Source organism: Glossina fuscipes, unplaced genomic scaffold, assembly GCF_014805625.2.
Source record: "Glossina fuscipes isolate IAEA_lab_2018 unplaced genomic scaffold, Yale_Gfus_2 28, whole genome shotgun sequence".
NCBI lineage: Eukaryota > Metazoa > Arthropoda > Insecta > Diptera > Glossinidae > Glossina > Glossina fuscipes.
The window spans coordinates 4,433,194-4,447,215 of record NW_023998423.1 but is presented as its reverse complement, the minus strand read 5'-3'; the positions used below and the strand labels follow the sequence as shown (position 1 = coordinate 4,447,215).

The window sequence follows — 14,022 nt, the reverse complement described above, 5'->3', positions numbered from 1 at the left end:
TAACGAAACTTGTAGGTAAAAATCTCATGGCTATGTATTTATTAAAAGACGTTGTCACACTTCACCAACATGTTTAAAACTGATTATTGTGGAACTTGAATTTATACAAAGAACATATTGTCTAATAATTCAATAAACCTTTTGTTAGTTTTTTTAATACTGTGCTGTACAATGTGAGTAAATTGAGAACCGAATCATGTTCAATCTATACATTCAACGCATTCCTTCAAAAGTTTTCTTATTAAAACAGGCATATTTCGCTTCAAACAGAGCAATTCAGGCATAATTTAACTTTATTTTCCATTTACAACTTAAAAATTTAGTAGAGACGCTGAGGCGGACCCATTGTTGTTTTGATATGCAAAGAGCGCACATTTTGCCAATTCTTTTTTAGAAGCGATACCAAAAAGTTAATAGACAAATGAATATTCTGAACCAATTCATCGGGTTTCATATCCACATGACCAACGGCTACAGATAAGCATAAAACTTTCTTCATTTGGAATTTTATTGTTGACTTAACTTCTTCAATTTTGGAAGTCATCGATTCTTGATGAGAAAGTAAACCAGGGAATTTGCCAGCCTTGTTTAAACCAGGACCCAGGAGCCTAGGAATCTGCTTAATCAGCGACTCTGAAGCCAAAAAAGCGTCATACGATTTAGCCAGTTTCTTGACTAACTTTTTATTCTTATTTAGTTTTTTCAAAGCCTCGGCATCCATGCATTCAATGTTGTTAGCCGCGGCTTCATCGCAATGCTGCTGATCACCAAGAATGCAAACCTTCATTTTGGGCCTGGGTATGTGCTTCAATCTGTAAAATTGAAGAAATGCTTTGTTTAAGAAACACGTTCGCAAGAATGGATATATTTGGTAGTTTTATATAAATTTCAGCTGATTTTTGCCACATAAAAACCAAAAGGCTCTAATGGTTTTCAGGTAATACATGCAACAAAGTTATAATCATCACTTTTATTGCACTTCCAAAAAAAAATTTTTTTTCTTTGTAAACTTACACAACACCTCATTGCGAAGATGTTAAATCGTAGCTAATCATTTTCCTTTAGATTCTCTTTTTTCTTAATAAAAAAAAAAAAAAAAATGCAAATTGGCCAGTTTTGGGCGGCTACACTTCAGAGTGCTTTTTATAAAGCATCTCTAAAAGAGAGCCTACTCATTTGGCTTTTAAGACCCTGAGTGCAGGTCCGTCGAGTGATGTTAGAAATGAAAAACACCCGACTTCCTGTAACAAATGATCACTCGGGCAAGTTCATATTGATTTGCAAACCAAACCATCATTTATACAGGTTGCGCTTAACATACTTGACAGTTCCGGAGAAACGCTTATCCTTTTGAGGATCATAGTTCTTTAAACCAATTTGCAATTCCACGGTTTCCAGAAAATGACGCTTTTTTGTTTGCGAAAAACCCAAGATAGCATTGACACTCTCATACAACGTATCACGTGAAACTTTAGAACTGTAAATGAAAAAAAATAGAAAAAATTAATTTCTCGTTTTTTATACAAAAATATGAGGTGAATTTTAAGTAATGTACAAAAATTGTTATAAGTAATTACTTTCATTTATCGTTAGTAATTGAAATAAATTTTCATTTTTCAATATTGCAATTATTTCCAAACTTTAATGAACATCGAAATTCTAAAAAGTTGGTTTTTAATTGCCGCAATCACAAAAATACATATAGTTTTTTGTCTTCCAGTCAATTTCAATAGTAAATAAAAGCAAGTATTTGATTTTATTTAAGTGATTTCGAATATAATTTTGTATATGATTTCCACACTTACGCCATGTCTGCACGTAACGAAGATCAAAGATGAAAAGAAGGAAATAAATGCTGTGAAAAGAAATTGCTAATCGACGGCAGGAAAATAGGGTGCTGCCAGTTTGTTTTGTTTAATATAATAAAAACGTTGCCAGTCTGCGCGTTTATTTTCTGAACCCAAATAAATAGGGAGTTGACACAATGAGACGCTATATTTGCTTCCAGGTTAAACAACTCCAAATGGTAAGTAAAATGTGCAGCCCTGCTACCAAATAATTTTACAGAAAATGTAAACAAACCATATGCTTTTATCATCAAATATAAAAAAATTAACGTAAACGTAAGCAAAAAATTATATAAAAAAAATAGATTAGTGTAGGACCCGCATAAATTGGATAGACAACCTCAAAATTTAGAGCAAACAATCATCATATCTTCTTATGTTTTTTTCTTTCTGTTTTATTAATATTATGTTATAAAAAAGGATACAATTTTTCAATTCCCATTAAATTTCCTAAAAAGTCGACAAAGTAGAAGCCCTCATCCCGAAAATGGGAATAACGCCTCATTGTGCCACATACAATCTGTCAAATTCAGATAATTCTGTATAGAGCTTTTAAAATAAAAAGAATAAGCAAATAATCTGCTTTTAATTTGTGTCATACAAAAAAATTTTTTTAAACAGTTTGCTACAAAAAGAAAAATATACATCTGGCAGTTTAAAAGCGCAAGCAAAAAGAAATTTTTTCAGATTGTTTACAAAACAAAACAAACGGATCTATGCCTCTTACTGCCGAAAACGCTGCCCAACAAATACAGGTAATACTTTAAGAAAGTGTAAAGCTTCGAAAGTCATATCATGGCTAATCAGTCCGTTTACTTGTAAATACGCCATCTGCATTCAACTACCCAAGGAAAAAAAAAATTTGTAAATGTGGATAATTCTTGTTATTGTGGGCAATTTGAACTTTAGATGACACCAGTTCAGATTTCTATGTAGACCGAGATTTATTTACTTTATAACTACTGATCATCATAAATAAAAGAGCCAATTGAAACTGTAACACAGCTTGGCTGAATCTTTTCAGAAATATTAAAATTTCTTTTTTCAAAAGGATCGCCTCAAGGATGTGCAACGTCTAATACACCAAATCGATGACGAACGACGTCGTTCAGAGGGTAACATAAACAGTTTAACAAGAGCTCAACAATCGAATTTACCGCCAAGCAAATTGAAGTCTTTATATAAATCTTGCTTACAAGACGCGGTTGTAGAGGAAGCTACAATACGTAATGCTTTGGAAAAAATTCAAGAAATACGCAATATTCGTAACGAAAGACGCATACAGGCCCGTAATGCTGGAAATAAAGAAGCTATACGACGTGGAGCTCTGATGAAAATGGTCCAAATATCGGCGCAGACGTTGCCTTTGTTTGTCAGCAAACCGGGTGAAAAAGTACCACCTCTATGTGGAGCTATTCCTGCCGAGAGTAATTATATAGCCAGAGTGGGTGATAACGTCGCTGCCTTGGTAAAAGGTGTGGAGGATGAGGAGAATTGGATTTTAGCTGAAGTAGTGCAATTTTTGCAAAGGCAAAACAAATACGACGTTATCGATATCGACGAGGAGCAGAAGGATCGGCATGTGTTAAGCAAACGTAAAGTCATCCCGCTACCTTTGATGAGAGCAAATCCGGAAACAGACGGTCATGCTTTATTCGCCAAAGACACAATAGGTAAGTAGATAAAGCCGTTTTTTATTCGAAAATGACAACTTATCTACAGAACTGCCTGTTTTTTGATTTCAATAGTTATGGCCCTGTATCCTCAAACAACCTGTTTTTACAAGGCAATTATACATAAACTACCTCAGTCTGCTACGGAAGACTACGAGGTATTATTTGAAGATTCTTCATATACTAATGGTTACGCTGAGCCGTTGCCCGTAGCGCAGCGTTATGTTATTGCTTATAAGCCTACCAAGAAAAGCGGTAGCAGCGGTGGCGGTAGTAGCAGTGTTTCCTCAGCTTAGGTTTCTTTTTTCAAATTTTTATTAAATATAGAACTAATTAATACTTAGCTAATCACTTTCATCATTATCATCCTGCTCCATATCTTCTGCTTCGTCCCCATTGCCGCTATCATTATTTTGCAAATCGTCTGGTTTGTGTAGCTCAAATCCTTCGCTTTTAGACCAAGAACATTTTATTGTTAAACGAAACTTTGACATCGGTTTATCAATTAATTTCAAAATCCTCGCCTGTTCAGGGTTTAAAACTTTACCTTCTTCACACACCGTATAATCCTTGTACAAGTGGATCACACCTTTTTGCAATTTTGTAGGCATACCCAATGAACGTAAATGCGGTTCTATGGAGTGTGAAAAATCTTTTAAAGGTCCTTCTGGCAACACAATTGTCTCCGTAGCTAAAAAGCCACTACGAGCATACTCGAGAGCCCAATAATTCTCCGCCCATTCCAAAACTTCTTGTTTCGATTTTTCCGTAAATAATAATCCTACTTGACCAGTTAGTCTTTTTGATAATTTGTGCAAGTCGGTCTGCATCTCTTCATCTTTGGTACGGCCCAAACCAATTTGCATAATTCGATTTTTTCCGAAGATAAAACGAGAATTCTCCCGCCACTCTTTTCGTAAATCTTTTAACAAATTGTTGCGCATATTCTGCACTTGAAATACGAAAATATTAGGGTATGTTTCGGCACATTTACGTATATCCTCAATTATTAACTGTTTCCAAGCTAGGCCTTTGCGATCCGTTTTTGTTAACGATACTGAAAGAGACAACCAAATATTAGAAACTTAATATTGTGACGCAGAAGAAAAATTATACTTTTCTTGTCTCTTTTGGATTTAGGCATTTTTAATAAATATACATGTACAAATGATCTTTTAAATAATAAATTGAAATTATTTCAACACGTGCACTCTGAAATAAAAGCGAAACAACTGTAATGTATTAATGTCAAAAAACAGTGTTGCCGTATTTTTGAATTTAAAACATTTAAAAATGATCAGTTTGACTATTTCGAAAGACCGCTTCTTGCAGTAAAAAAGTCGAAATTCGAAAATGAAATCTAGTTAGCGCCATGCATAATCAATGCACATATCTTTCCATTTCTTCAATTGTTTGATTTCCTTCTTGTTACATCTTATGAAAGTTGCTTATAATAGTTGGATTTTCTCAATACATCTTATAAACATTTATGTACAGATAGTAACTATACGAAGGAAATTGGTAAGTTCGGAATTACTAGCTTTATAAAACTTTGTTTGTCTGATAATCATTATGACAAACCCTCTCAAAATTAGCCTTATTTGTATGACACAGTGGTACGCGAACTCTAATTGTTAAAATATTTGAATCCATTTTTCCGTGGGGAATAAAATAGAAAGAAACATTAAAGTCATGTCCTACTAGGCTTGGTAGGTTGCTAATAGACTGAAATTATATTAATTTTACGTTGGGTTCCCTTTATTTTGCAACTAGGTGTATAAGCGACCAACGTTTATTGAAATTAACTTAATATTTTTCATATTAAGTTTTCCTGTTTCTTGGGTTTACTTTTCGCTGTGCGCCATGCATGTACGACCACCTCATGTATATCAAAAATAAAAAAAAAATTAAATAGCTGTTCCTTTCTCGGGTTAAAACCTCACGTTGGGCGCCATTTTATGTAATAATGCGTGACCAACTTGTATCAGCAATAATTAAAATTGTATTAATTTTACACCGAGTTAAATCTTCGTTGGGCGTCATGTCACGGGCGACCAACTTATTAATCGAAACAAAAAAAACATGAAAATACATTGCAAGGGAATTTTTGCTTTAAACTATTAACAAAGGTTCCCTTGTGGTTCATGTTTTTGTTGGGCGCCATTTTATGTCATGCGACCAACGTAGGTCTCGCAAGAACTATCCTAATATAATATATATTATGCCAATGCATATATTATATTAATTTTTTTTTTTTTTTAAACGCAATCATGGGATTTTCGTTTTCGTCGGGCACCATTTTATTATTTTGCAATGGCCGACCAACTTCCATCAAAAATAAACTAAATTTAAAAGGTTCATGTTCCGTTGGTCGCCGTTTTGTGTCACGACCAAAGCTATTGAAATTAAATACTTAGGAAAGCTGGAATTAAATTACTTATCCGGGTTACAAGTTTTCGTTGGGCGCCATTTTATATCACGCGACCTAGCTCGTTGCAGTAGAACAGTTGCTCTTTTTCTTCTCTGCACGCCGTATCGCATGACGATAAAAAGAAAAAAAAATGCAATATAAAATAACCTAATATATATTTTTACTTTAATTAAACGTCATTCGTAAGTCGGTCTGTGACTCGTCCTGTTCGACGTTCGTTGGTCCTGCCTTAGTCGGTTTGTCCTCTCCGCAGTCCCTCTACCTTCACTCATGTGCTCCCTCTCATACTCCTCCTCAGCCGCATCCACTGACTACTTATTTAAGCGTTTTTTAGTTGGTTTGGAAAATTTTTAGTTGACTTGAACACTTTTTATTTGGTTTGGAAAATTTTTAGTTGGTTTGGAAAATTTTCTCTTGTTGGATTTTGCACATTCACATAGGAAATGTATTCTTTCCTAACCTCAAATGGAGTTTAAATTATCTAAATTTTTCACACGCACAAAGTCGTATTTAAGGATTTGTATTATCTAACTTTTCTCACGCACAGAGTCGTATTTAAGAATTTCAATTTTGTTTTTGCATAAATTTAATTTTTTTAAACCAATGATAACATTTAAATAATATTCGAAAATTAGAAATCGTTTTTCATTTGCACCGGCTACGGCGTAATTTAGAAATGGACGAAAGGGGAACATCGAACATTCCAATACAAAAGCACCAAATCGATTCCTAATAATACCCCACAAACATTTCAGCAATTCCGCGATAATTGAATCATGGAATTCATTTTTTTTTGCAGCGCTGGGCACGAGCGCAGAAATTTCATTTAAAAAAAAAATGTCAGCCAAGGCAGAAAGAAGTAGGTACATTTTTTCTTTTTTTTTTAAAAATACTTATATATTTTCTTTTCAGACCTAAGAACGACTTTGCGGCGGGATGCCCACCTGGCGCCGCAAATCATACGCCGCCAAAACGAAAAAGAAACAGGCGAAGAGGGAAAAAACGGGGAAAAAACGATAGAGCTAAAGAAGTATGATTTACGCTACAAAATTGAGAGGCTAAGGTGCCGCAGAGGAAATAATTCAAACACGCCACCCAAACGGCCCAAAAACTCCAAATGCCGCAGAAATCGAGGGAATAATAAAAAACAAACCCATATTGAAATAAATATGTGACTTTATTTAATTAAAGATTATTCCAAAATTTAAAAAAAATGGTTTTTTTCATTTTTGACAACTGACTGCACTTTTATGCACAGTTGGTTATTATTCCTCTTGCTCATACAATTTAGGGTTGCCAAACTTTGCTAATGCGTTCGATAATATGAATATATGGAAAGAATTAACATTAAATTTTTCAAAATAGGGCACGCCTATAAAAATTGTATAAAACTATTAAGGAGACGTACAAGGGGAGATGAATGCATATTTTTTATACATTTATATAAACAAGATTACATATTATATTTCAAGTACTTGTATGAATATATGGAAAGAATTAACATTAAATTTTTCAAAATAGGGTACAATCGAATGGCACACCTATAAAAATTGTATAAAACTATTGAGGAGACGTACAAGGGGAGATGAATGCATATTTTTTATACATTTATATAAACAAGATTATATTATATATTATAGAGACGCCCAAATCTGGCTGCTTGTTAGCCATATATTGCTGCAAATCGTGGATATAACGACAATTTTCCAAAGAGCATCGTTTCTCCGTAGACCCCATCAAGAGAGAATTGCACAGATGTAATGTTATGTCTTCTTTGTAAACATAACATGATTCTAAAAATAAAATAAACACGAAATAAAAAATTGTGTTCTCAATAAATGAAAGCGAATCATACCTTATTTTGGCCTCGTTTTCTTTCTTTCTTATCGCTTTTACATCGTTTATTTTGTTTTCCTGTTTGTTCTCCGCCTTTAATTAAGTCGCTAGCAGTTTCACATACCAATCCTCTTTTATTAGATTCCTACGTTCCTACTAATTTGGGTTGCTTATCCGCGTCCGCTATTAAATATCTAACAAAATTTTCAAACAACAAACAATGAAGACTAGGGGGGGTAATCCAAACGTTTTTCTTAACTTCACGTACTCAGATTTTATATAACAAATACCGGACTCCATTTTACAAGCTTTTCTTTTTAATAGAATATATAAACGTGATAGATTTCATACTTTTGATGAAGTCGCAGCCATAACGAGAGCAAAGTAGCAGTTTTTCCTGTTCCGGAAGGCATTTCCACAATTCCACAATTCGTGCGACAACTGTGGCAGTACAACATGCTCTCCATTTTGTCGACTATTTCGAGGATTTGATACTTTGCATTGGCACCTTTCTAATTAAATCCATTCATCTTCAAACAAACTTTTAACGAAATAAACGGACTTTTAATTTATAAATAAATTCATAACTTATTTTATTTGAATTTTATATTAGTGAACTTTGGCTCCATTGTGTCACTTCTGTGGGCGGAACCTGGTAGCGTTGAACGGCTTGATGGATTTGTCCATACACTAAATTCAACGTCACCCGTAATAATATAATTCGAGAAAATGCCCATCTCCAGTTTATAAAAACATGTGTTCTAACTAAAAACGCAGTTACTTAAAGATTATTTTCGAATTATTCATTACACGAACGGATTATTGTTTAAAGAATAAATTCATAAATATACAATAGAAGTCTGGTAACAATTTACGCTTTAGATTTTATTCGAAAGAAATAAGGGTGAAATAAAACCAAATGCAAAAGAATGCAAATGAAAGCAAAACAAAAATACATATATAAATAAATTTTTCAATATATAGAATCCTGTTTCAGTGGTCGTTCAAACTTTAAAATTTACAATGACTGCACCAATAGCAACAATTCCTCCTTAAGAAAATTAGTGTCAATATAGTTGGTGTTAACTTGATCAGGTATTGAAAACAGCAAAACAACATTTGGAATGAGTCTAAAATTGAAAACCAAAATAATATGTAATTGCGCTTAAAAAAACAAGCTGCTAAACAAACTCACCTTAAATCGTACAAGGATTTCTCCATATCGTCATCAGAAAGTCTACCATCACTTGAGGAAATCAAATTAAATTCTAGCGTCTCGTCGCTGAGACAAGACTGAACCATTTCGAAGATATCACTAATTTTTTCATAAACATTGAAAGTACCCTAACGGAAGATGCACAATTTTATTACAATTCATTTTCAACTTATGCGACTTACTTGGATATAAATGCCGTTTGGGAATTTTACACGTACTAAAGCATAACGATACATACGGAGAACACGTTGTTCCTCTCGTTCTCGCATAGCCTTCGTTTTTAGGACTTGGGCGTTCTCTAAAGCTTCAGTTCGCATTTGTTGTTCTCTCTTAATCTCCTCGGGCGACATGCGGTAAAAGTCATCCGGCAATTTAACGCGTTTGGCTTGTGAAGGCAATAGCACTTTAATGTTACGTTCCAACTCTAAAGTTATAGGCCCAGCATTCTTTAAAGCGTCTAACAATGTCGGCAAATCTTGACCCTCTTCAATATTATCCTTTGACCAAATAAGAAAGCTTTCATTATCAATTTCAATTTCATGAAAACCGGCTGCTATTAAAAAGTCTAAAGCTCCTTCTACATAACGAACCTTTTCGCTAAAAATCCTAAAGAACAATAATTAGTTGTTTTGGGAATAAATTTACTAATAGACCTTTAAAACTCCACTGTGTGTCACTAAACAAGATTAATAACATATTTTTACTTTTTTTCTATACGAGGCTTACCGATTAGACATACGTATTTTAAGATATTTTTCTTCTTCCGGATGATTAATTATATTTTCCAAATATTTTATTAGTGTTTTAACGCATTCTTCAGCCTGCAATGACAAAAGCGTTGTGTTTCTTATTCTTAACTGCTTGGCAGCGACCGTAAAATATATAAATCACCTTTTCCTTAGTATTGCAATTTTGAATAATCAGACAAGATGTTAACGCTCTTTCGCTTTCCAATTGTTGATAGAGAAATTCTTTAATTTTCACTTTCCAATCCTTTTTAGGTAATACTTCGTCACTTATCATGGGACAACGAAAGAACACGCCTTGACAAGCTAAAGTTACGTCCGGGCGCGTTTCAGTTTCTGACGTGTTTTCGTCGGCCTTTCTATCTTCCCTTACTTTTCTTTCTGCTTCCAATTCTCTTTTAGCTTGAGCCTTAATGGCTGCTAGCGATGTATTAAACTCCCTTGTATCCTTGGTTTCAATACGTGCTAAAGCAGCGGCCGCGGCTGCTCGCGCTTCATTGCTTAGTTCTTTACGTTTGGGCGGCTCGTATGCCTTATGATTAGATTTACGTTGAGAACCCGAAGGCTCCGAAGGAGCGTTAAGGGCATGACCTTGACCTAAAGTTCCACCTATTTTTAATTTAAATGCAGCTTCTTCCTTTTTCCGAGTAAAAAATTTCTTAATTTTTGACATAATATAGACAAAAAAAACTTTGAAATTTAGATTCTAGGTGAATGTTCTTTAGGTAATTTCAACTTGGCTACCGACAGTTTCAACTCTTCAATCTCTTTTAAGGTACCTACGAAGTTCAGATAGCAAATATAACTGTTAAGTTCGCAAATTCTTCTAATTTTTAACTTACTTGGTCTTACAAATTTTTCAGTTATCACTTTACCATAAACTTGCCACGAATACGCAATTAAGGCTCCAGTGAATAATAATAATATAAATAAAACTTTAAATAAAGTTCTTTGTAAATCTGTAAACTCAATGGGACTCTCCCAGCTGGTGGATTGCGATAATTCTTGATGTATTTGTTTTATCGTCTTCCAGAAAACTTCCAAAAATTGTTCTATTTGTAAAACGAAAGCATGTAGCGTTTCGTTTACCGACTGTCGGTAAGAAGCGACATTCATTTGCACCAATTTGTGATGTTTTACGAATTTTCTTTAGAATTTTGTCTATTCCGTTTAAGGCCTTTATTATTTTTCAGTAAAAAAAAATACTGAATTTTGCAAGAAATTCATTTTCGCACATTTACATATGTTTGCTGAATCACAGAGTAGAGCTGCCAAAGTTCATAATTCTTTCATTGCAAAGTTGTTTAATTACAAGAAAGTCGATGCCTGCGGATATAAAACAATCTTCCGAAAACGCTTTAAATCTTCTTCGACACTTCCATACGTTTTTATGAAATATGAACGTATGTTGAAAAATTTATAAAGATAATATACATAATTTTTCCTCAACTCAGCAAACCAGCTATCGCGTAATGATGTAATTGGAAGTTAATTTTCGCTTTTGTCAACGGTCGTTTTTGCGTGATTATCCTTTGTTGTTGATTTGCTGATTCGCAGAAGAAGAAGAATGAGAACAATATACGCACAAGATTAACTTTTTCACTTTGAAATTAAGCTTTTACTAAATTATATTTTGGTTGCACATATAATTTTATCTGCTAAGTAATTTTGTTTATAAAACTGGTGTAATAATCTGTACTTTAATTTTAATTTATGAATTTGACTGATACTTTTTCATTCTTATTGTTTACACTATTCTTCACTACCATACACTTAAATTGGTCCTTGAAGGGCTTGCAAACCTTATACTGTACTATAAATAAATAATCGCGGAAAATACCTAGGTAACGGTATTTCTATTGTTTTACTGCTACTTTAAAGATTTTTAAAGTCAAGGGTAAATAGTACTTGTTTTTCAAAAGGTAACTGTATGTACTTTAATTTAATTTAAGTTATGTTGCTTTATTAAATGTACTAGGCGCAATATCTAATATGACTTTTTAAAGCAGATTCTTTTAGCCAGTCTTGCTAGTACTCAATTCTTGAAGTCTAAAAATTTATTATTATTATTATTATTATTAATTTCGCCAGAGAAGTAAATTCTAAAACTAAACTCTTAAAAGCACTAGCATCTAAGGCTATCGGCTTTTATTAAAAACTCTACCGCACTTGAGATTCGAACCCACGACCATTGACTTTCTAGTCGAGATTCTTCGCCTTCGGCTACACAGGCGGATTCTTTCTAAAAAAAAAAAAAAAAAAAAATGTATTTATTTAGTCTAACAAATAATGATTTCTTTCATTTCATTGTGTTGCGGAAATTTCTATCAATAAATGTTCTTAATGGGCTAACCTTTTATTTTAATTCCCTAAGTTATTAGACAACGTTTAAAGCTCTTGATCAGTCAGCAGCTTTCATAACCGTTGACGACTATCTGTACAGATTAAAGCCTGTTCATAATAAATATAACTTTAATTTTATAAGAAATGTAATGATCATGGTTTACCTGTCAGAAGGACGCTTCCTAGAAAGTAATGTTTCCATTGTGTTTTACGTTACCACGTGTAAATCTCGTGACGACTCCGTCGTAAGCAGTCATATTCAAAAAACGAACTCTTGTAAGTACACCAATGCAAAAGAATGAATCACATTAAAGATTGCTTTCCTTTTTCGATGTATGGAATAACAGAACAGAATATGAATTAGGTGCAGAATACCTACTGGTTTTTTGAGCCCATTTACGAAAGAAATTCGTTTTATGGTTATTGTGTTAAAAATGAACCCCTGTTTAGAGAAGGAATAAATCAGTGATCACAAACAGTATTAATTGGAAGCAGTAAACTACTAACGTTTTGTAAGTGAATTTTACTATATGGGGCCGAATTTCATCAAACCTTTTCGCCCGTTTTTAGTTTTAATTGCGTTAGTTTGTAGCGTTCCTCGGTCATCGTTTCATTTGCTTGGACTAAACCAGAATAATGTTTTGGGTTGGATCGCCAAAGATATTTAGGTTTATGATCAATTTAATTGTTCGCCTAGTGCGAACCATAGGCCATCCATAGAGCGAGCTTTTCTATACATTACCGCATGATGACCGGCATGCCGTTATTCGTGTATATCGTATAATAGTTTTTAATAATACCATTAATGAAAAATGTCTGTCTGTCGTTCCTTTCAATTGTCGATTCTGCCGAATAATGAAATAAGAGCAATTTTCTATGGGCGATCGTATAGTGTTTGTATTAAGACGGAAAAATCGACTGCTAATTGCAAATGCGTCATCGTAGCATGTGTTTGGCTCCGAATCTGCTGTACGTCATGCACCTGTTGATTGGGCGCTTTTGAATTGAGTAAGAAAAGTAATGTTTCTTTGGCATACAATTCGCCCACTTTAAATACCCTGAAAATTATCTACTGTACAGTTTCCGGGACAGTTTAGCCTAAGATATAAAGCATAAGGATAGCGCATTCAGATGACAAATTCATACTTTTATTTTCTAGTTATCGCTTAATTTCGGAAATTAATAATAATTTATTTAATGTCCCGATGCGTGAGTAGAATTTTATTAGTAGTTGGTAAGAGAGCGGAATCGGAAGACTACCTTATAAAACTTTGTGGAGCTTCTGGGGCGCATTTCTGAATATTGTACTCGCTATATCTTCATCTTTAATGTAATAAATTAAATAATTTTTTTTTTTTTCCAAACTTGAAAAGTTCCCCTACTTTGTTATATAATCACTTAAGAGGGATTCTATCTTTTGATTATTTATGAAAAAAAAACTGCAATGTCGAAGCATCTGTTGCAATACCTTACCAACAAAAGTTTTAAAAAGCACTTGACCTAAATTTTTTACAAACAAAAAAAAAAAGAAATAATAAACGCTTGCACACATTTTGAAAGCCGAAAGACGATAGCGAAAAAAAGTTCGAAATATTTCGTAACACTGTAATGAACGTTGTTTTTAAAAACAATTACAAGAAGTATTATAGACACAAGTAAGACAATAATATTCAGTCGTCACCGAATCCTTTATGCCCAACCTATGCGTTATCCTAAAAAGACAAAAAAGTAAAAGAACTAAACTTTCATGTTCTATAATAAGGAGTCGGCGTTGATGATTTTTTCTATTTTCAAAATAAAGGTATGTGTGAACGTTTAAGGCGTTTCCTTTGAAAAGTTTAGGTAACTTTCAATTTTTTTTTTGCCAATTTTTAGGCGATATTTTCATTTTCACTAACAAGAGAATTTTTACCACAAATACTACACCTTT

General features: G+C 33.5%; 5 protein-coding genes across 5 annotated transcripts; 1 reads left to right on the top strand and 4 right to left on the bottom strand.

Moving 5' to 3' along the window:
• Window positions 1–255: 255 nt before the first annotated feature.
• Window positions 256–1,889, bottom strand: LOC119636196 (60S ribosomal protein L10a-2). Its single transcript, XM_038031418.1, has 3 exons — window positions 1,806–1,889; window positions 1,322–1,477; window positions 256–812 (listed from the first exon to the last, which is right to left on the bottom strand). Exons 1-3 carry the CDS (start codon window positions 1,808–1,810, stop codon window positions 320–322), a joined length of 654 nt encoding a protein of 217 aa, XP_037887346.1. The 5' UTR covers window positions 1,811–1,889; the 3' UTR covers window positions 256–319.
• A 501-nt stretch (window positions 1,890–2,390) lies between these two features.
• Window positions 2,391–3,827, top strand: LOC119636194 (SAGA-associated factor 29). The gene is made up of 3 exons (XM_038031415.1): window positions 2,391–2,602; window positions 2,899–3,520; window positions 3,596–3,827. The coding sequence occupies exons 1-3, from the start codon at window positions 2,564–2,566 to the stop codon at window positions 3,814–3,816; spliced, it is 882 nt and encodes a 293-aa protein (XP_037887343.1). The 5' UTR covers window positions 2,391–2,563; the 3' UTR covers window positions 3,817–3,827.
• Window position 3,828: 1 nt separating this feature from the next.
• LOC119636195 (mRNA turnover protein 4 homolog) lies at window positions 3,829–4,749 on the bottom strand. Its single transcript, XM_038031416.1, has 2 exons — window positions 4,637–4,749; window positions 3,829–4,577 (listed from the first exon to the last, which is right to left on the bottom strand). Exons 1-2 carry the CDS (start codon window positions 4,662–4,664, stop codon window positions 3,865–3,867), a joined length of 741 nt encoding a protein of 246 aa, XP_037887344.1. The 5' UTR covers window positions 4,665–4,749; the 3' UTR covers window positions 3,829–3,864.
• A 3,953-nt stretch (window positions 4,750–8,702) lies between these two features.
• LOC119636192 (UBX domain-containing protein 6) lies at window positions 8,703–10,435 on the bottom strand. Its single transcript, XM_038031412.1, has 5 exons — window positions 9,895–10,435; window positions 9,730–9,824; window positions 9,186–9,609; window positions 8,983–9,131; window positions 8,703–8,917 (listed from the first exon to the last, which is right to left on the bottom strand). The coding sequence occupies exons 1-5, from the start codon at window positions 10,420–10,422 to the stop codon at window positions 8,806–8,808; spliced, it is 1,308 nt and encodes a 435-aa protein (XP_037887340.1). The 5' UTR covers window positions 10,423–10,435; the 3' UTR covers window positions 8,703–8,805.
• LOC119636197 lies at window positions 10,425–10,968 on the bottom strand. The gene is made up of 2 exons (XM_038031419.1): window positions 10,592–10,968; window positions 10,425–10,528 (listed from the first exon to the last, which is right to left on the bottom strand). The coding sequence occupies exons 1-2, from the start codon at window positions 10,863–10,865 to the stop codon at window positions 10,449–10,451; spliced, it is 354 nt and encodes a 117-aa protein (XP_037887347.1). The 5' UTR covers window positions 10,866–10,968; the 3' UTR covers window positions 10,425–10,448.
• Between the last annotated feature and the right edge of the window lie 3,054 nt (window positions 10,969–14,022).